The sequence below is a fragment of the Phodopus roborovskii genome, unplaced genomic scaffold (genome assembly GCF_943737965.1).
Source record: "Phodopus roborovskii unplaced genomic scaffold, PHOROB, whole genome shotgun sequence".
In the NCBI taxonomy this organism is placed as follows: domain Eukaryota; kingdom Metazoa; phylum Chordata; class Mammalia; order Rodentia; family Cricetidae; genus Phodopus; species Phodopus roborovskii.
Window position 1 is genome coordinate 1,691,975 of NW_026126409.1, and position 23,617 is coordinate 1,715,591.

Genomic DNA, 23,617 nt, shown 5'->3' on the forward strand with positions numbered 1-23,617 from the left:
TCATTGAATTCCAACCATTTTCTTGTGTAAAAGTTTGAAATGAATAATCATTAGAACTAAACACTACATTAACTGATGGCAAGCCGCAAGATGAACGCTGATAAGAAACAAGAATCCTGTGCTCACTTTTTACATTGACATCTCCAGCTCTTACTAGGTGGTAGGCATTAAACCAAAGCCTCTTGCATGCCAGGAAAGCAGTCTACTATTGAGCTCAGCCCAACTCATTCCTCATTAAGTCCTGTGGTTTGACCAAGGGTGGGAGTGTGAAGGATCCACTGAGAAGACACTGGGTATATGTGTGGTATGACAGAAGAGGCATTCTTGTGGTTGCCTTCCTCACTGGTCAGAACTGTACACCTAATCTCACACACACTTCTGCAGTCACTTGTGTTATGGCCTCCTGGATGTAGTATTTATGTATGTATTGACATGTCATACTGACCCTCATTAATGAATAATGTTAATGCAGCTATCAAAAGCTAAATAAATCCAGGTATAGTGAACACATCTATAATTCAGCTACTTGGGAGAAAGAGTCAAGAGAACTGCTTCAAAGCCAGCTTAGGCAATATATCAGTTAATTAAATTTAAAAGACAAAATATGAAATTCCTTTCAAAATAAAAATACTATTAGGTAAGAGAACATGAAATCTCCTTTTAAATTGTAGTTGACTAATATGAATTATCTATATTTATAGGTACAGAGTGTTTTTATAGTATGCATACATTATGCAGTGATTAATCCAGCTAATTGATATTTGTGGTGAGAACATTTGATATCTTTTTTAGTAATTTTGAATTTTGTATCCCACTATTATTAATTATTATCATATTGATATACTATAGAATTCTTGAATTTATTCTTCCTGACTGACATTTTGATCGCTGGCCAACATCTTCCTAACCCTCACAATCCCCAGCCTATATAGCCACTGTCTCACCATCCAGTATCATGGGTTTGACTCTTTTGAATTTCCCACATAAGTGAGCTGATACAGTGTTGACTATGTTTCCATGTTATAGTATGTGACCAGAATTTTATTTTTAAGGCTGAATATATATGTCAGATTTTGATTAGTGATGGTCTCTGTTGTTGGATACATAGTTTGTGTTCATATTTTAGACATTGTGAGTAATGCTACTATGACCATGAGAGTTCATGCATCTTTTCTTTTCATTATTTCAATCCTTTAAATATATACAAGAATTGGGATGGTTGGATCATCTAGTAATTCTGGATTTAATTTTCCAAGGACCTTGCATTCAGTTTTCCATAACTGCTGTTCTGTTACATGTCCTCACAGTTCTGAAGCCCTGGAGATACAAGGTCCAGGGTGCCAGCAAGGTCAGAGTCTGAAATATTTCCATTTGGGCTGCAGATGATTGCTGTCCTTCTAGTCTTTTCTTGATGTGTAGCATGCATGCGGAGAGATCAGGTTTCCTGGTGTTCCTTCCAGGGACACTGGGCCTTATACTGTCACTGGCCTTGAGCTTCCATCTTCAAGTATAGGTGCATAGGGGTTAGGCCTTCAGCAAATGCATTTTAGAAAGGAATCCATCTATAACATGGTCTCTATACTCAAATAATTCAAATATTATAAAGTCTGGAACTTATTCAAAATGAATAAAAATAGACAAGCAGAAATTGAACATTGATCTTTAATGAGCAGTGTCAGCACCAAGCTGAGAGGCAATGGTTTTTCCTTTTATCATTAAGTAAACATCAGGTTAAGAGAGAGAGAGAGAGAGAGAGAGAGAGAGAGGGAGAGAGGGAGAGAGAAAGAGAGAGAGAGAGAGAGAGAGGGAGAGAGAGGAGAGGAGAGGAGAGGAGAGGAGAGAGAACAGGAGGAAGAAAAAGGATTGGTACTGAAATTATCCCTGAGAATTATCTGTGCTTCCTTCCTCATACATGTATTCCCAACACACCTGGGCTGGCCTGTTGAGACTTTAGTCCAGGACATACATAAACCTCTGGTTCTGGGCTTCATAACTCAGGATTTACTCTCAAGAATTTCTTTGTTTTTCTATGTAATTTCTTAAGACAATTACTACCATTCTTTTTCTTTTATTATTATTGTTATTATTTTTTATTTTACATGGCAGAACATAATAGGTGAATGAAAAATTATAAACAAATCTCCCTGGAGAGATTTTATTTGCTGTTGTCATTATTAGTGCACAGCTGATGAGTTTTTCAGAATCTTAAATATATCTCTCTCCAATTTTTGCTAGGACTACTTTGGGTATTGTTATATCTGGTATGTCAAATGATTCTGGTCCTATTTTTGTCCTTCACTCCATGTTCCTTTTTTGGTTCTCACTTAGTTTACTTTTCATTGTTTACTTTGTATTTGATGACCTCAAATGTTTAGGTTATTTTAGAGGACTCTATGATACTGTACTGACTTGTGCTTTCTGGGTAAATTTTTACTTAAAATATTACATAGTCTTTAGTATTTGTAATTATTTTCTGAAAGCTTTAAAATCCATCTCTATTTGGCTGTAAAAATTTTATGATATAGGGTCATGCCTCTGTTATGTAAAATATATTGGTTCTTTTAATTCCTTTTCATCTGCCATCCATTTGTTTTATACTGCACATGTACAATTGCTCAAGATTCTGAATAATTTCCATTGAAAAGCAGAATGCTAAGCAGTTACACAATTGTAGCATGCCAGAGAATTGCAATATCTTTGTTTCAAATGTGTTTAAAGCTGCTGGATGTATATCATGGAGCTATAATCCCAACACTCAAGAAGTGGAGGCAGGAGGGTAATGAATTAGTTTCAGGGCCAGCCAGTGAGTCTGGAAAAACAAAATAGAAAGAAAGAAGAAAAAAATGAATGTTGCAGGATCCCAACGGTTGTCCCTTGTGAATGGGGGAAAGTAGGCATGATACCGATGACACAGTCATCAGGAACAAATTGAAACAAGCTCAGTTTATTCCAGGATGGGGTAAGCCTTGCCGCATGGGAGTAGATCCACTGAGCTGCCATCTACTGAGGTGATGTGGTTGTTGTCCATAGGTCCATGTCCTCTCTCATCTGCTGTGGTCAAGGCCCTGTGCCAGACCCGGGCTGTCTGTCAATAAATATCTACTGCATGTGCTCTAGGCCAGCTGTCACGCCCTTTTAAGGCTTAGTTTTCCCACAAGTGAGTATTTTCCAAGTGTTCTGAAAGAGCCAAACAGTTATCTATTTCTGTAGTGTATTTCTGAGTTGATGCAAATGGTGTTCAGGAATGGAATTCCTCATATACAGGATTGATAGTACTATACTGGTACCTAGTGTGTGGACAAATGCTGTCTGTCTATGCTGTAATCTTATGTTTAACTTTAGGTCAGTGAAGTTGAAGCAAGAAAGAACCTCTGCCACTCTAGGGAAGAATTTCATCTGCAGCTAGGTCTCACAGAAGCATTTCTGTGTAGCACAATTTCTCCCCAAAAGGAAAATATTATGGAAATAAATGTTCATTATGATAAACAGGGAGAAGTTAATAGCATTGTTGAGTGGGCATGGGAAGAGAAGCTGAGTCATGTAACTCTCAGGAAAGGCATTTGTAACTGCTTATCAGGGTTTCTTTTCAGAGGACTGTCCCTACTTGGTGACAAGCACAGCAGGGGAAGAAGAGCTCAGAAATGGTATGGCTTTGTGACAAGAGATTGGTCAGTGATGTTAGTCTCTGTTCCATCCTAAAAAGGAATATACCAACACTGGCCTAAAACAGTTGGGGGGACTTATAACCAAAGGCTCACTGGATCATTTTGGTAAATTGAAGTCATTAAACAGAAAGGATTTTACAGGCATCTTGTGCTTGTCTTTGATTATTTTCTGAACACTGAATGACTTCATAATTTCCTACAGGAGGAACAGCTGAAATCCCATGAAAGCAAGCTGAAACAGATCACCACTGAGCTGGCTGAGCATCGCTCATATCCCCCAGACAAGAAGGTCAAAGCCAAGGATATTGATGAGTACAAGCTCAAAGATCACTATCTGGACTTTGAGGTACAGTGAGTTTAGATGTTATTGAGTGCTTGTTTTATGATCTGTCTGTGAAGTAACCTCTCATAGCAGTCATGGTAGTGAACTTGTCTAGTTCTGCCTCCAACTTTGGATGCCCTTCTATAACAGGGGTCCTTATAGCTTCTCACACTTGGGATTTTATTTAAGTACCAAATAAATATTCAAGTACATTTCAGACAGATAGACTGCTAGCAGGAATAGTGTGCACCTGTGGTAAGGGTTAAAAAAAGAACACAGCAGAGGAAGCATGCCAGGAGGACATCTGCTTTCTGTGACTCTGTGTTTCATCCAACAGAGCTTAGGTCAAAATAAAGTCCAGTGGAGGAAATGAGCTGCAGGGTGGTAGGAAGCGTTTGCTTATCCCGGCACACCTTTGCAGCTAGGTGACATCAGTACACTTTTCTCCACCATTCACCGACCTGCTTTCCAGAGGGGGACTGGAATTAGATCTTGGCTCATTCACATTCATCTGGTATTCCCAGTGTGATGATGAAGAAGGTAGCAGAATCCCAACCAAGCTGAACGTGTTTCCCAAGTGTGTCCTTTGTTTAGTTTCTCTCCAATCATAGCCAATGTCCTCCAGTTCTCCTTCCTGACCACAACCTTCAGATTCTTAAAGTATCATTTCTTTTTTTTTTTTTTTCTTTTCTAACAATCAAGAAAGAAAGAAAAGAAAAAAATGTATAAGCCACAAGTTTCTCATTTTTCACACACTCTTCTGTCAGGTAAGCTGTTACTCATTGCACTCGGATCCCAGTCCTGTTTCTGGGATACTGCATCTCTACCCTTTTGCCAAGGCCACTGTCTGGTGCCATTTCTCACAGGGCCTGGTTTCCCTCTGCCTAGTGGGAACTAGCACTTGCCTCTTGTTGTCTTCCTTCCTTCACTTCATCCAGTCCTTTCCTTTTCTGTTCTGAGGGTCAACTTCATTGATAGCGTCACCTGTTGCTCAGTTGTCCAAGCTCTTACACCCAAATCCCTTTTACCTTCCAGATAAAGTTCAACACATGAATCTGAGAGGATTGCCTTTTCTTCCTTTCTAGATCATCACTGTCTCTACATGCAGTAGTAATATTTCTGTCCCTTCTCTCCCCCACTATGTACATTGCTTCATTCAGCTACCTCTGCCTCCAGTGTCCTTCCTGTTTTCATTTTCCCTACTTACTATCTTTGAAGGTAAGGCCCAAGTCTCTCCTATGAAAATCCTGCTCTAGACCTACCATAAATTCAATATGCTATGGAACTTATCCTAGTTTGGCTCTGGATTCAGCTTGTGTTAGTCTGTTTTTGTGTCTGAAGTAGATTCCACAGGCCCCCAATGCAACATGTCCAGGGCTCTGTACTTGCTTATTGAAGCTGTTACTTGAGTTGTGGCATTATATTTAAGATAGACTTAGATGGCAGAGCCATACATGACTCTTATCCATGGTAAAGGGGTCCTTAGTCCAGTAAACAACAAAAATCTAGTAAAAATTGAAAGAAAGATTGTTAACAAAATCTACTAGAGCATATCCTGCAAAAGACTTGAAAAATCAATGGAAAAAAAAAAAGTGAATAGATCATCTTTGGCCAGGCTTGTTCATTCTTGGGGAAATGTAAGTTCTCAAAAAGCAATCATTATTCTTCACACTTCTGGAATAACTTGAAACTATAGACTCCTTTTTATTTCACACTTTCTAATTAAATTTCCAAACAACTCACACCTCTGCTTCTAAGACTCAGCACCTTGCTTTGAGCCCTTGACTGTAGGAGGAAAGCCTTTCTCCAGGAGGGGCCTTTGCAAGACCACAGGAAGGTAGCCACTGCTAGCACAAAAGACCAATGTGTGGATCTTCTTTGGGGCCATTTTCCTGAAAATGGAGCCCAGAAAGAAACAATAGTTTCACTTCTTGAACACTGAAATTAGACCAGCTTTAGGGAAGTTAGGTCTTGTCATCACTGCCTCCTCAAGGAAGGTTATATTCTAGGACTTCACTCATTAAAGTCAGACTCAGGCTAGTGTGTCAAGTGTGTTGAATTGTCTGTCAAGCTGCATTAACCTATGTCAATGAGGAAGGTCCAAGAGGCCACTCCTGTGTGGATGTTATTCAAAAGGATTTCTATGAGATGAATAAATACTCTTGGAGAAGTGATTCATTGTTTTTCACTAAATCAGATGAAAACTGAAATAATGGGTCATGAGGGAATCTACTGTACTGTGCTGTTCAGCCACAGAATTGATCTCCTGTGGGTGCTTGTAGAAGCGTTTGCACTACCTCTTTGGCTTTTTAAGCAATATTCTTAGAATCACTCCCTTCTTTCATCAATAGAATTCAGGGCTCTCCTGAATAGATTGCAGGCCAGTTTGTGTATTTTGCTTATAGTTCTCCCCCAGATCCTAGAATATTTACCAGGTCCTTGATACTCAGCTTAGTGATTCACAGCATATAAAGATGACCAGAGAGAAATGAGTGCATTCAAAAGGCTTCTATTAATATGTGACATCAAATCCCATTAAGAGGTGAGAAGAGAAGGCTGGCAGGTCCACAGAGTCTGTGGATGGCCAGTGACAGGAGGCGGGTGCTAATCCAGCCATCATTGTCACTCTGGAGGAATCACAGGATCAGTTCTCATGGCTCTTGAGGATTGAGTCTCACCTACTCCATGGCAGGTCAGTATCTGGAGGCCTCCTGTGGTTTCAGAGCAGTTCTTGGTATTTTCCCAAGCCCATAAAGGAGAGCACTTTTGTTTTGGCAGGATATTAAATTGCTGGTGACAACACCATGAATGTTCTTATGTTTTATGCATTTTGGTTATATCCCAGTTGCTTTGAGGACAAATAATTCTTCATGGCAAGCCAAATTCATAGCTGTCTGTATGGCTAAGAATTTCTGAAAGCCCTCCCTCACAGTAAACAATTAGAAATTCCAGTAAATGTATAGGTTTAGGACTTAAACAAAGAAAGCTACAGAAAACAAAAGTAACTTTCATGTTGGCCTTGTAGGATAAGGTTCATTTTTACCTAAAGCAGCAAATTTCACTGAGAATAGGCTATAATTAACAAGTGTATACTTTTGGCTCTGGCCAATATTTGGTGGAGAATTGATAGTTTTGTTCTCTACTCAATTAATACTGAAATCATGACCTTTTTCTTGGAAGAATTTCTGTGTAAATCTTGTTTTTAGACGGAGTATGCTCTGAAATAAAGTCATTAAGCATCACAAGACCACAATAGGGAAACTGTTGTTCCCTGGTTCTGGGAAGTAAGTTATCTGTGATAGCCATATATCCTTACACAATGGCTTATTTCTGCTTTGTGTAGTTTCCATTTTACTATAAAGTATTTACATTGGTTTCCCAGCTCTGGGTACATTATAAATATATAAAGATTTAGAGGTAAGACAAATGGTTTGTAGATAAGATAAACACTCATAAATGTCCAGCCAGTCAAGGCACAGTAGTCTGAGCTATGTTGGAAAGCATTTATGTGCTTGAAGAAGTAACATCGTCAATTTTCCTTGATGGCCTTGTCCACAGCCCTTGTATTTGGCTTTAAAAAACAACATATACTAGAAATGAAGACACTGTTTATTTCAAGGTGTGTTTCATGCAACACTGAAGATAGTTGCAATAGGTAAGCAACTGATCCTTGCATTGAGTTAGTTAGACCTGAAGAGAGAGAAGGTATATCAGTATAAACCTCTAAACCATTGCTGGACTGGGAGATGTTTTCTCAAGGAAGATTAAAGAAGGTGGGATTCATCTCAGGTTCACAAAGGCAATTGTAGAGCCATTTGCAAAACCAAGCCTAACACCATGTGCATAGATTGTATATTGCAGCATATTGCTTAACTTGCTTGTAGTGGAAATTCATTTAGGCAAAAGAAGATATTTCCTTCCTGCTGGGTCTATCATTTCACATCCAATAGCTCTACATCTTTGTTAATCCCTAAAGGTGTCTGAATTTTACAACCCTGTTACTGAGACTACAGCCAATTGTTTATGATCAGAGTGTTAGTCAGACCATTGAATGTTGGCTTCAGCATTCATCCTGATATAGTTTGGGTACCACGTGAAATTAGAGTGTCAGAAATGTAACCCTCAATCTAGCAGTGTTGAATGGTGGATCCTAAATTCAAGCCTGTGTTCCTCACTCACTCGTGTCTCCTCTTGTCTTCTCCCCTGTGCTGTAGTATGATGCTGCATGAAGACTCATAATTCTTTGTTCTTTATAAACTGCTCCACCTCAGGCATTCTCTATCACCACATAGATTGATAGACAATAAGTACAGAGAAGTGAAATATTTTTCTGTAACACATGGCTGGAAGTGTGGGAGTGACTTTGGAATTGGGCAATGAATAAGTAATGGATAACACTGTTTTGTGATGAATGCTGGAAAAGTCTGTATTGTCACAAATGAAGCATAAAGATGATTCTGCTAAGGGCTCAGAGGGAGGAACCAGCTGACTAAGGTAAGTCCCATGTTCACTAGAGTGCTTCAGTAGTGTTTGGCATAATGTAGACAGACTGCAAGATAATGTAGACAGACTGCAAGAGCATGAAGTCTCCAAAATGAGAAACAGTGTGCTAAAACCTGGAGTCAATGCCATGCCTGGTAAACAGTTGCAAAAACCTCAGGAGAATTGGTTGTAATCTAGGCCCTTAGGGAATTTAATTTTAAATTCAGATAATAGAAATTTGTAACCAAATATCAAAAAGTAGCTTGGCTACCTTTAATCACATACAGTAAAGTAAAAGAGAACAGAAATTGAGACATAATTTATCAATAAATGAAAGTAGCAAAAAGATTAGAAAAATTAACAGCATGATCCTATAAAATGTGAAAAGGCTTCCTATAAACCATAGGTATAGGCAAGCAACTGTTTGCTGGAGAGGCTGGCATGGATAGAAGAGATCAATAGAATAGTGGGAAAGAGATCCCAAGGCCACTTCAGATGTCTGGAGATCACAGCTCCTGGAAAAGCCTTGACGAAGTTTCTAGAGAGACCACAGGACCTTAACACACATTCCTTCACACCATGTAGGAACTGTGCTTTCCAAATTCATGTGCTGTATCCCACAGCTACCCCAACCATGGTTTCAGCAGCCCCAGATACAGCTTAACCCTCTACTTGGAAAATGTAATCCGTAAGTTTTGGCAGTATCCATACAATACTAACTCTCTATGTATGCAGAATGCAACAGCTTCCATTGCTTCCTATGCTGTGACTTCAAAGGGATTTAGAGGAGACCCTGACAGAGATTTGTCATAGAGTCCCAACAAGGATAACGAATGCCTAGTGAGAGCAAGACCTCTACATAGTCACTACTGGAGACATGCCTATTAATGCTTCAGAGGGGAAACCCTCAGGACCCCAGAACTACAAAACTACTGGTGTGCAAATGCCAGCTTAGGAAAACTGCAGGCATTAATACTTCCAGGTAGGTTGGATGCTTAGAGTAAGCCCAGCAAAACCTTAAGGCTGAATCCTACCAATCAGGTAGCTTCATTCCTTTGTCAGAAGAAATGACATGGAATTGAAAAAAGAAGTCACCAGCTTTAAGAGTTAGTGTTACTTTCCATATTGAGTTGTTTCCTCATCTTGAAAAGAGAATAGCTATTGGTCATTGTTGTTTTATTTTGATTGAAACCTAGTGATGATCACAAATTTATTGATGGGGACACATCTTCATTAAGATAAAGTATTCCTCAATTCCACCCATATCTAATTATGATGAGACATGTGTTGATAAGCTGTAGTATTTGGTAGGTTAGATGTATTGAATAAATATTTGACTTGCTTTAAATGTATGGTGGGCTTGTCAGAACATATCCCATGGAAGAAAAATGCAAAATGGGATAGAGAGACTGCATTTCCATTGTGAGAATATGAATTTTGGAGGCTAGAAATGGAATGCTGTCATTTGAAAATTATAAGTAGGAAGAGCCCATTGGATCCTGAGAGCTCCCCCTTTACAGGTAGATTGCTCTAACTGTCCCCATGAGGTTAGTTTCATTAGAAGGCCTTTGTTAGAATATTAAGCTTGTCCCTCACTTGTTCTATTTTGCTCTCTCTTCTTGTTCCTCCTCCTGACATCAGGTAACAACAGCCAAAGGCCTTTGCCAAGTGCTAAGGCAAAGGCTCTTAGATGTCTCAACCTCCAGAACAATGGGTCAAATAACTCTTCTATTAGAAGTTAATCACTCTTGGACCTTTCTATTATAGCGACACAAACTGATTAAAACGTTCCTTATGCTTCAAAGTACAATACATGCAGGTGTCTCAGTACTCGCATTCTCATTTATAGGAAAGAATCCCAGCTTCCCTCATAACTGAAATCAGGCAGTTAGAGGCTGTCTTGACTAATGGGCTGGAGTTCAGCTGAGTCTCCACTCCTGAATTGTGACCCAAAGTAGCATATGCTCATGGTTTAACACAGGGAGGATGCACATAGGCCACATGCCTACAGGAGTTAATTTTAGAAACAACAAATGTCTACTATAACAAGGCATAACAACATTTTAGGAGAGAATATTTTAAATCTAAAAAATCTGGGACATTCTTATAGATTCATCATTTTCTGAATTTTTCTTTTTCTTGTCAATCAAAATGACTTTATATTTAAATGGTATATTTAAGAACAAGAATACATTGCCTATAGTCATTAAAGAAACTCTAAACTGCTAGTATCTAAAGGCCTTGTAGTATAACTAGAATTTTCTAAGCTTCCATTGAACCTTATTAGTGGGTAATAGTAGATGTATTTCCTTTTGGTAAAATTCTGTTGACTTCCTCAGATTGTTCCTTTTTAACTCCCCTCCCCTGTATTAATTAGTCTTTCCCACATTGGGAGTTCTGTAACTGACTACCTTCCCATTCCTAGGCGTAATGTAAGGCCTGTCTTAGCACCCTGCCAGGTGCCACAAAGCAACCCACCTTCTGAAATAATATTATCTAGATACTGAGTTATTATTCATGAAAGTACAAAGACAGGAGTTATTTCCCTTTATCTCCCTACTGACAACTAAGGCAAAATGACATTAACCTACTTAAAGATAATTGGTGTCTCTAGTCTGTCTCAGTAACTGGGTCTAGCCTCGAACGGAATGCCACCTCCTTTGCAGACAGTATTAGAGACATGGTGTCATATGTGTGGATCCAGAGAACCAAAATAGCACAAGTCAGTAGAATTCCTGGAAATGAATTTTTTTTTCTTTTTAGTGGAATTACATCTTAAATGATGTACAAAGACAGAGGCCAAAGGTCAGCAGTTGTCTAGATGCTCATTTCAGATAGTAATAGAAACAGGGTTCTTAGTCATCCGCAATCTCTTATTACACAATGGAAAATGACTATGAAGCCCTGAAGTGTAATCTTTAAATGATTAGAGTTGCCTACCAAGGGAGGAAAAGCCACACAACATATTCTTTGAGCTGCATATAAGAAGCTTGTTCCTTGCTTGATAAGGCATATTAAGCATCTAGTCTTTACTTAGAATGACTCAAACCCTAAGTCCTTCCTTTATCAGCTGTGCATATGTGCCTGCAGTGTCTTCTTTGATGACAGTCATATTCTATTTGCTTAACATATTATCCTATGCAAAAGGGTAAATGTTCTCAGAGATTTTAAAAAAGGAGGTGTATATTTAGCACAGACTGGGAGTCATCTGCCTACAGTTACAGAATATCTGAACAATAATGTGAGCCAATGAGTTAAAACCAGTATAGGCAGTGTAGCAAGACCTTGACTCAAACCAAAAATGTCAGACTAATCAAAACTGTAGTTCTAGCCTGGGAGATATAGCCCAGAGTAGAGTGCTTACCTGCTGTGCATAGGGTCCTGCATCTAATCCTCAGCACATGAATATAAACAGACAAAAACTTAATGTGATAGTGATATGTGTATTGAAAACTAAACTAGTTGTGGGGGATAGATGAGTAAAAAAAAAAAAAAAAAAAAAAAAAAAAGATCCCAGAAATAAATTCCTGAATACAAGTGTGATCTCTACTCTTGTTTGTCAACTTGACTACATCTGGAACTAAAACCCAGGCAGCAGCTGGGCATGTCTGTATGAAATTTTTTTTCATAATTAAATCATTATGGGAAGATCTACTTTTAATCCAGATCATTTGATGTGGGAAGATCGCCTTGAATCTGGGCCACACCTTCTACTGGCAACCTATATAAGGACATGGAAGAAGGAAGCTTTAGCTCTTTAACTGCTTGCTCATATTCTCCTTGGCAAGTCCATTACTTCACTGCAATCAGAGCCTACTTCTTCAGGCTTCTGGCATGTACTGAAGGCCAGCCTCATGAACTAAACAACTCGTGGATTCTTGTATTGCCCATTGGTAGACAGCCATTGTTGAACTAGTAAGCCATTCCAATAAATCCTCTTTAAACACATACACACATATGTGTATATATACAGAAATATATACACATATATATTATATAAGTTCTGTTCATCTAGAGAACACTAATTAATACAGTAAGATTAACTAATCTTCTACAAAGATGCCAAGAATATATAACAGGGAACGTCTCTTCGGTAAATGGTGCTTTGACAACTGGAGATCCGTGTACATGAAGACTTAAATCAAATTCTTATTGTAAATATACAATATATGCATATAATATATGCAAAAATAAATTTCAGATGAACTAAAGGTTTAAAAATAGGACACAAGGCTGGACATGGTGACATGCACCTTTAATATCAACACATGGGAGGTGGAGGCAGACATATCTATAAATTCAATACCACCCTACTCTATGTAGTGAGTCCTAGGTCAGGCAGAAGTACTGAGCAAAACCATCTCAAAATGTCAAGTAAACATAAGAGTATGATCAGAACATGACAACTCAGAGAACAAAGCACAGCTGAAAACCCCCAAACGCTGGTCTTGACAATAATACACCAAAACCACAGACAACACAAGCAAAAACCAATTAGGAGCATGCCTAACAAGAAGCATCTGACCAACAAAGGGAACAATTTACAGAACAAGAATAATAAACAAAACACCCTATCTTCAGTGCATGTTTTCAGTAAAGAGCTAACAGTCTGACTATACAAGGTTATCATACAATTCAAACAACTCAAAACAAACAAAAACCAGCCTTCCAGAATGGACCTAAGTAGATATTGCCTGAGAGATTCCATGCAGTTGTCCTACCAGTCCATGAAACAGTGCCCATCACTACTAACCATCAGGAAAATAAAATTTAGGGTGGCTATTATGAACAGGTAAGAAGTAACAAGTTTTATTGAAGAGACAGGAAAAAGTGGAGCTCTCATCCATTGATTAAAGATTGGCATCACTGCTTTAGTAAATTATAAATGCAACCAGTATGTTACCTGAATATTTGTCAGGAGGGAGGATTACTTTCTCTCTGAGACACAGCTGCATTCCTGCTTGATTGCAGCATTGTTTATTGTAGCAAAGATACAGAAACAACCTGTGTCTGTCAACTAACAAGTGACAAAGAAATTGTGTTGTATTCTTGTCTGAGTAAAATAATCATTTTTGTTGAGGGGAGAGAATCAAAAACCACTCACCACTACCAAAGTCTGAATTAAGAGTCTATTAAAGCAGTGACTGGATAGAGAGAAAAACTAATCACAGAACAGCCTTGAATGCATTTTACAAGGAACTCTTAAAGTCAAAGAACACAGAAAAACTACATCCTGGTTGGCAGTTGCAGGGAAAAGTAAAGCCAGATGTTCAAAGGAAGCTGAAAGCATGCTGTTAGCTGGGGCATTTCAACCCCAAGTTTCTAGGACAGGTTGGCTACTTTCCTATGGAACATTCCATGATAGGGTGGGTAGAAAATGTGGGTCATTTTTAAGTCAAAGATAGCTCCAGCTAAGACAAGATGGAGGAACCTTTGCCATATCACACTTTATTCTGCCTTAAAAATGAATCAAATTCTGCCATTTGTAACATGGTTGAACCTGAAAGGCATCGCTTTCAGTGAAATGGGCCACACCTTATTTTCTGGATCTTCTAGAGCAGTGGTTCTTAACCTTTCTAATGCTGCAACCCTTTAATATAGTTCCTCATGTGGTGGTGACTACCAATCATAAAATTATTTTCCTTGCTACTTCATAACGAATTTTGCTATTATTTTGAATCATAATGTAAATATCTGTTTTCTGATGCTCTTAGGTGGCCCCTGTGAAAGGGTCCTTTGACAACTCCAAAAGGGTCATGACCCACATCTTGAGAATCACTACTCTAGAGGAACACCAATGGAATGATTGTAAATAGTGATTTATTAGATTGGCTTACTTGATCTGAATAGTCCACCAATTGCTGCAAACTAAGAGACTGCGAGCCTGTAGCTTCTCTGTCCACAGGCTGGATTCCTCAGAAGACCCTGAAGGATTTCTGAAGAACTGCTGGTGTTCAGTCCATGCTTGCAGGCTAAGAACTTGGTATTGACAGAAAACAACAGTGACAACAGCAACAGGATAGATAGATTCACCAGCAAGAGGCAAGGGCAAACAATCAAATAACAACAGCATTGTCCTCGAACCTCCTTATGTCATGGATACCTTCCCCATCCCTGTTAATTCTTCCAGAAAATACAGACTGATTCCAGAGCCAGTCAAGTGGAGTGGAGACCCACCAACCAGACAGAGCACACAGTTACAAATACTGCACAATGTACTTACATGTCTTAGTTTCTGAGGCTAACATAAGAGATTTATTTTGGCTCATGGCTGTGGTTTACTGTAGGGTGCTGTATCTGGACCTGCTTTATTGTCAGATTCCCAAGTCTAGTTAAATCAGTGAGCTCTAGGTTAGAGTCTAGAGAGCTCTCAGTTACAGACCAAGTCTCCAATAGTCACATTGAGAGTACTGAGGGAGAAACTCAAGTCAACCTCTGCCATATGCACATGTGCTTACAGCATGAACATGTATACACACACACACACACACACACACACAAACTCTGAGTACAAGGGCATGCTTTTGAGGATACAGTATATAACTTCAACTAATTCTTAGGAAATTAGAAGCAAAATAAAAATATAAAAGAAAAGATATTAAATATGACTATATAAATATTTTTAAAGGGCTAAAGTTTTTGTCTTAAGGAGGTAAAGGAAAAAATTTACAGAGATTGCAGTGTTTCTCTAGCTCGAATACTTTGTGGTTGGGCAAGTAGAAGCTTAATTTTATGTACCTGTAGTTCAAGAGACAACTTGTTTCACTTTGCTGAACATCAAATTTTTGAATTCCAGTAATCCAATCAGTCAAAACGCTTCACTATAGAGTGAGTTCAAGGCAGCCTAGGCAACTTATTGAGACTTTGTTCTAAAATAAAAAGAGGGCTGGAAATATAGCTCACTGGTAAAACACTTGCTTAGCATGCCTGAAGCAGTTATCTCCAGGGAGGACATAGGAAGTAAATTACAGGTTTGGGCCTGGTTGGGTTTTGATATATTCTAGGTGTAAGTTATTCATTTGGGTGGAACAGCATAATCTCGATGTCCTGTGTGTGTAAAATTTTGGAGGTGCTTCAATTTGATTTGATTTTCTAGTTTCTTCCACAGACTAGATTCCATAGAAATATGGTGGCAAGGCAGGAACTAACAACAGTCTTAAAATGCTCTATGCAAATGCAGTCCCTTTTGTATGTATTAGTACAAGCTTTTGACTTCCCTATGTATCATTATATAAAAGCTTTTCCTTTTTTGTTTTTGAAACTACAGTAAACTGATTTAGAGAACATTAAAGCAGAAATCAAAACTGAATCAAAAGAACATAGCACAGACATCTTTATTTTTTTCCAGAATGCAAGCTATACACACTAATACTGTATGGCACTTGCTATATTTATATAGTGACTTACTATTGCATGCAGATGCCTTGTATGGGAGAATAATAGGGTGAAAATCCTCCAGTCCTACTACAGCCTTTATGTTATGAGTCTATTCTGCCTAGTGCCACTTTCTGAAATTATCAAATAGTGGCGAGTAAGATAAGTAATCAATAAGAAAGTAAATTGCACATAAAGTTTTCCATGACCCTCAGGAATGCAGATTGAGCATGACTAGTCTATACATGAACAACCAGTCAGTTTATAAGCACTTTTCTCTGCTTCTTTTGATTTGGGTTTTATTTATTTTGCAGTATAGAGACGGAGAAGTAAATGTCATGTATGTTACTACTGCTTATTCTGTCTAAAGATGGCCTTTTATCTACCTCTATGAGAAAGCAAGATGTTAGGAGGAATCATTCAGGATCTGCTTTCTGGAGTGTTGGGCTGTGAATACAGATGAGTAGTGATTGAGTGCTACAGAACTACATGGCTTTTGTTAAGGGTGTGACTGTTGTGCTCTTGTGTCAGAGAATAAAGGGTACTATTAAGTGAGACGAGAGATGCTGAACAGGATTCAGGAGAAGAGAGTCCATCAGATGCAGGTAAGTTTATATATGAGTGTGATGAATTCATTTCAAAGAGTATCAATTGCTAGGTTTTTTTCTTTTTATATTTTTAGAGAGCAATTAACATTTAGTCCAAGTACCATCTTACATCTTATTTTTTTTTTTAGTTAGTTTTTAGTTAGTTAGTGTTCATAGACCTTGCTACTAATGAAGAAAAATAACTTTTTTTCTACACATTGGAGAAAGATGTTTTTACAGGGAATATGAGGATAAGCTTAATGAAAATAGAGAAAACTAAAGAGGTTACATATTGAAGAAAGTATCTTAGCTTTTTAAAAGCCATTAGTATTTGTTTTGTATTTGCACTTGATGTTCACAGAAGCTCATGGAAATAGTTAATTCTCAGAAAGAAATTAGCAGAGAAAAGTTACTGGTCCATCTCCAAAAAATACAACACTTTTGCATTTGAGCACCTAAGTAGTTTCAGCTCTTGCACTTGTTAGAAATCTCATCTGGAGTTTTTATCAAGTAGTGGGGTAGATCATGCAGTTTAGACTACTGGATATCTGTTGACACTATTGGGACAACCTTGTCAAAGAAAGGTGAACATGCAGCTGAGAAATACAGAACTTATATGAGCATGTGTTTGTAGACTAAGATTTCCTGAGTAACATCAACAAAAATAAGCTGTCCTTGGCATCCCTTCTTTTCATAAACTCTTTTTGTCCCTTATAATGAAAGACCCATACCTAATAGGATGTGAAAATTGATGACAAAGCAATGATCTAGAATGTATTAAGACCTGTGTTCACTAGCTTAATGACATTGTCATCCACAGATACCTCTTTAAGACTATTTTCCTTCTGCCACTGCTTTTCATGAACTCGCTTTTAGATACCCCATCTCATTTTTAATATCCTAGATTAGAAACTGTATTAGTTTCCAATGTAGTGATGTCTTTATGGTGTCATATTAATTTAAAATGCCTCTTTTTTTTTGATATTTCACCTCTATTCTACATGTTCCATTATGGGCCATCCAATCATAAAATTGTCAGTGAAGTATATATAATCTTTCAAAGAATGAATGAGGGATATTGGATTAATAAGGTGAGAGACCACTATTGTATGGCTCAGGGGTCTGACTAGTACTTAGCTTCCAAGCCTCTCTCAAACCATAAATGTGATCCTGACACATTATCTGGAAACGAGATATGAGATTATGCAGGTATAGTCTCCATGTAAACAACCCTTGGAAAATTTGATCTCTTCAGTGTGCACCTGTGTGCACTGTGAATTTAGAGGGTCCTTACCAATCAGAATGAGATTAAGTCACTATCTGAACAAGGAAGCACCAGAATCCCAGCACAGTAGTCCACTTTCCCAATTTATTTTTAAGCTTATAATGGGTAACGAAGTCAGTTCTTCTCTTACTGCTCAATAAAAGATACATGTAAAATAAATCTATTTTATGGTCCTCTGAAATAGTCCTCTGTCTCTGAAAAGAGGGACTCAGGTTCAGCCAGGCAGCTTATATTTGGTGCCCTGATTAGGATTTGTCACAAATAGTATATCAATAGCCAAGGTCAGGATGATATGGGGAGAGAAAAAATAAACCTTGGAATGATGAGTTAGGCTTTAGTGATTCATGGAAGACATGGGAATACTGGAATACCTACAATAACAATATATTCTCAGAGGTTCTGGAATTCATAACTTACCAGGCATCTACTGCCAATGTCTATATCACTGTTGTTTTCATTTATATAAAAATTGGCATAGTCTGTTTATACAAAATATATCTATAATATATTTTTCTGCTAGACTTAGGTGAATTTATTGTCTCTTACATATACTTTTTTTCATTCATACATTTAATGGGTGTTTTGCTTACTAGGAGTAAACAAAAGCAATTGTTTTCTTTCATGTGAGAACATCAAGGAGACAAGGGAGAAATAAAAAAGGTTCTATGAAAATTAACAATACAAGGCTGTTGGGTGGGGAGAACCGATAAGGAGCCAAATAAGTGAAGGGATGAGAAGAGGTGTGATGATGTAAATTTGGCATGCCTTGATGAGACAATGACATTGTGAAGTCAAAGTGATGAAAGACAGTAGGGTGTGGTCTCCATGGATTTGTTGGTAAAGAGCTTTGGGGGTCAGAGAAAATAGAAAGTGCAAGAGGTCCTTGGGGAGTGTGTCTAGCACATACAAGGGCAGCCTATATCCCAGAGACTTCTTTTGAGAGGAAACTAGTAGTGTTGGTGGCACAAGGAGTGACAATCAGCAAAGACTAGGAGTATCTGGGCCACTTGAAGGATTTGAAGTTGAGAAGCATTTAGAGGATTCAAGGCCTTGCAGTACTTTAAGCAGTGATGGCATGTTGCATTTCGCAGCACTGACTTTAGAGGAGAGTGTACATGGATGTGAAAGAGGGGAGCGAAGATGCCAAGTAGGCAGCATCTCTTAACGCTCTGGGAGTGGGGACTGTGCTTGTTTCCGAGCTGGTAGAAATGGTGAGAAAGCACAGGTTTATGGACATATTGTGAGGATGGAGGAATGAGACTTGATCAAAGAATAAATGAGGGAGATAGAGAAAGCAGAGTCTAGGAAGGAACTGTATTACCAAATTCTCTTTGTGATATAAAGAGCTCTAGTTTTTCTCTACGGTGGTATTTTAGACATACACTGGAACCTGAGAATTATATATGCCATCTTGGCATGTCTTAGAAACTATGATATTATACATATGGTATACATACAGGAAAGACTAAGTATTGTATTCAGCTACAGAGAACAAGTAAATGCTTAACACTAACAGTGGGATTAATAGTCACTGACTTAATGTTCATTAAGCAATCACATTGCAGCGAATAATAATGTCTATCAATAAACCATTGACTGTTCAGAAAAACAAAGTCATGTTATACCACAATTCATTAACTAAATAATTTTTTAACAAATAAAATTAAGACAATGGTTTCTTTGCTGCTTAATAGGGATGTTTTTAATGCTTGTGTGCTTTTGTCTTCAAATACTGGAAATTTGACCAAATGTTTAAACACTGTAAATGTTCTTACATCTAACTTTCAAACAAATTTAAGTGGGTGGTTACTGCCTTCTAATTGCTGTCATTTTGGATGTATAGTCTTTCTAAATTTCTAATCTGTTTTTATGAACATAGTGGCCTTTTGTTTTCATGCTTATTTCATGGTTTCAAAATGGCTACCTTGGAGGTATAGCTCAGGGGTAGAGCATTTGACTGCAAAATAGCTACCTTAGTTTCAAACATTAGGTTTATCACGTGTTATTACAGTAGCATAACAATCTTTACAAAAATGCCCTAACAGACTTACTTATACAAAAATATATATATCAGGGGCCAAGGCCAGAGCATATGGCAGAAAGGGAGACTGAAGGTCTGGTAGGAATTACTGTTTCATTTTAAACTTTGTACTTTGTTTCCTTTCCTGAGGCTAGTCACATGAATATTTTTAATTAAAAAAATAGAATTCAGTTCCATTTGCGAGGAGGAACAGGATGTTAGGGAAGCAGAAGTCCTTTTCTAAATGTCTCCAGGTTCTTCAGTCAAGGTTGACTATTTGAATATTGGTTGTGTTTTTTTTTTTTTTTTTTTTTGTTTTTTTGTTTTTTTGTTTTCTTTTTCTGATACATCAGACATTTTTTAAAAGAAATTTTCAAAAAACTGTAAGGGAGGGCCTGAATTCAATATTCAATTCCTAGCTTCTACAGAAAAAAAGAAAGGCCCTGTAAGAATGACCTCTAATCCCAGTGCTCAGGAGCTGCAGACTGAAGGATTCCGGGACCTGATGGCCAGTCAGTCTAGGCAAATTGCTGGGCTTCAGGTTCACTGAAAGCCTGTTTTTAAAAAGTGTACATGTGCCAAGCAGTGGAGACATACATACATACATACATACACACACACACACACACACACACACACACACACACACCTTTAGTCCTGGCATTTGGGAAGTAGAAGCAAGTGGATCTCTGTGAGTTCAAGGCCAGCCTGGTCTACAAAGATGCACAGAGAAATCCTGCCTTGAAAAACAAACAAAAAATAGTGTGTACACACACACACATGTACGTGGGAGGAGAAGAGAGGGAGAGAGAGAGAGATGGGAGGGAGAAGGAATGGGAAAGAGGCAAGAGAGAAAAGAAAATGTAAGGGAAATATAACAATAAGATATTGGTTTTATTACTTGGTCTCAGCAAAGATATTTGGGTGGTATTTTTGGCTCCAAAAGCATTGTCAGTTTAACTAAAAATGGACAAAGAGGACACATTTAGTTGACATGTGTCTGCACAACAAAGGGAATAATGAGCAATGTAAAGAAGCAGTTTGCTGAATGAGAGAAAATATTTCAAATGATTCTTCAAGATCAGAAATATCCAGACTGTATATGGTATTCAAACAACAGCAAAAGGAAATGAGGAAAAGTTTAATTAGAAATTATGCAAATAGGAGTGGGAATGGAGGTGGGTTTACAGAACAGAACAGGAGCGTGTGGGATGACAGATGATCTGAATGGACATTTCTCAAAACAAAATATGCACATGACCAACAATTATGAAAAATGTTCAATATTACAGATCATTTTGACAATAAAAGTCAAGCCAAAAATGAGATAAAATAGCTCTTAACAAAAGATAAAATAAAATTTTAAAAAATATGGTAGTGATGTAGAGGAAAGGAGACAACTCATATACTGTTGGTGATGCCAGCTTTTATGATCTTTGTGACATGGTGTACGCACGTTGCTTAAAACTTACAATTACCACACAAGCAATCCCACACACTCCTGCATATGCAATTGCAATTAGTATTTCATAGAGATATTTGCATCTACAAGTTTATTTAACTGTTCATATTAGCCTAGATAGGGACTCTCAACTTAAGTGCCCATCAATAGATGTACAAATGGATAAAGAAAATATGTATTATATTATATTATATTATAATGTGTGCTTACATGTCTTATTCAGTCACCAAACATGGATGGCTCTCTGCCATTTGTAGCAATATGTATGGAGCTGGGCACCATCCTTGTTTCAAAAGTCAGGCTTAGAAAGGAAAAAAAAACACACACACATGTTCTTAGTGAATACTAAAAATTTGATCACAAAGAGTGGAAAAGAAAACTGTGGTAACCAAATTCTGGAAAGGATCTTGGGGAGGGGATTAAAGGATAGTTATTACATGGATGCAGTTGCAGAGAAGTGATTACTTCTCAAGATCTACTTATCTTAGTAATATAATTCAGTTGACAATATGTCATTTGAGTATTTGACAAGAGTAGAAAGGGTTTTGACTGTTCTCAGTACAATGTGTGGGGTGACACTTTATGCCAACTACTATGATCTAATAAGACACATTGTGTGCATGTATTGTAATGTCACACTGCACCCCCAGAGTATTTACAGTCAATATGAATAACTCACCAATTAAATGCTTTTGAAGAATAAGTATGGTGTTTCTGCCTTGATATTTCCTGAGCCATAGATGCAGAAATTGTGATATAGATGCACAGCCTCTGGAGCTGGGCTCCCACAGTCTGTTGATCTTTGTGTTGTGTATCGGTATGGTTACTATAATGATCTCTACAAAGTGATGAGGTTCAATTTCAGTGAAAAAAAAATTTACTAGGAAAAAAAATAAATACAATAACTCTTTCTACTGTGTTCTTCCTTGTATACCACCTTTAGCTTAAAGCTTACATGTCCTAGTTTATCTTGGGAAAACCTATGAGAATCATGGCTTCTAACAATGGAAGAAAGAAAAATACCTCTTAAAGATGCAGTCAATAAATAGTTCATTAGAAGGGCAACTTTCCTACTCCTTCTCAAAGAGAACACAGTGAGAAGTGAAGGAAAGACTTCTGTGCAGAGTTGGTTTTCTTTCATCAGAAAGGAGTCTAGTCATTTGTGAGTTCATCAGCCTTCCTGCATTTCCTTGTCTTGCTCTAACAGTAGAGTAGTCCGTTTTCTCTAGTCCTCCTTCATCTTTACCTCTACTTTGTCTGTTTTGTTGTTGTTGTTTTGTTTTTGCATATATTCATTTTTTTCATTTTATATACCAACCCAAGTACCCATTCCTACCTCCCATCTACTCTTCAGAGGAGGTAAGATATTCCTTGAGGAGGCAACAAAGTCTTGCATACCAAGTTGAGGCATAACTGAGCCTCAACCCCCTGTAACAAGGTTGAGCAAAGTGTCCCACCATAGGGAATAGGCATGCAGGATAGGTCCTGGTCCCACTGCCAGGGCAACCCTCCAACAGATGGAGTCACATAATTGTCACCCATATTCAGAGGACCTAGTTCTTAATCCCATGCAGGTTTCCTAACTGTCAGTCCATAGTCCTTGAGCTCCCATTAACTCTGTCACCTTATCTGTGATTTCCCCCATCACATTATTGAACCCCCTGTTCATATTATCCCTCCTCCCTCTCTTCAGCTAAATTGCAGGAGCTCAGCCCAGTGCTTGGCTGTTGGTGACTGCATCTGCTTCCATCTACTTACTTCCATCTAATATCCACTTATGTGTGACTACATACCATATTTGTCTTTCTGAGCCTGGGTTACCTCACTCAGGGTTTTTTGTTTTTGTTTTTTTTGTTTTTTTTTTTTTTTTCCTAGCTTCATCCATGTGCCTGCAAATTTCAAGATGCCATTGATATTTACCACTGAGTAGTACTCCATTGTAAATATGTAAATGTACTATATTTTCTTTATCCATTCTTCAGTTGAGGAGTATTGAGATTAAATAAGGATCAGGATAAACAAATAGGCCGAATAGATGTTTATTCAGGGAGAAATAACTTACAACCTAGACTGATGAACACCAGGAAATTCATCCGAGTCCCGCCAGCAAGAGAGCTTTTCCCGACTCTTCCTCCAACCTCCTTCCACAGGTCACTTCCACCCATGGCTCCACCCCCCAATGGGCGTGGTCAGTGCCACAGAAGGACTATCTCACTACAGAGGAGCATCTAGATTTTCTACAGGTTCTGGTTATTACAAATCATGCTGCTATGAACATAGCTGAACAAATGTCCCTGTGGTATGATTGCACATCCTTTAGGCATATGCCCAAGAGTGGTATCAGTGGGTCTTGTAGATTGATTCCCATTTTCCTGAGAAACTGCCATACTGATTTCCAAAGTGGCTGTACCAGTTTGCAC

At 38.1% G+C, this 23,617-nt stretch overlaps 1 protein-coding gene across 2 annotated transcripts in view; it reads left to right on the forward strand.

The window, feature by feature from the left end:
* Psd3 (pleckstrin and Sec7 domain containing 3) overlaps positions 1 to 23,617 on the forward strand; it is a 358,240-nt gene that overhangs the window by 328,029 nt on the left and 6,594 nt on the right. For both annotated transcript variants that reach the window (XM_051181930.1, XM_051181929.1), the window contains one exon: positions 3,868 to 4,011. In XM_051181930.1, the coding sequence (XP_051037887.1) occupies positions 3,868 to 4,011 (144 nt within the window). The remainder of the gene's footprint in view (positions 1 to 3,867; positions 4,012 to 23,617) is intronic.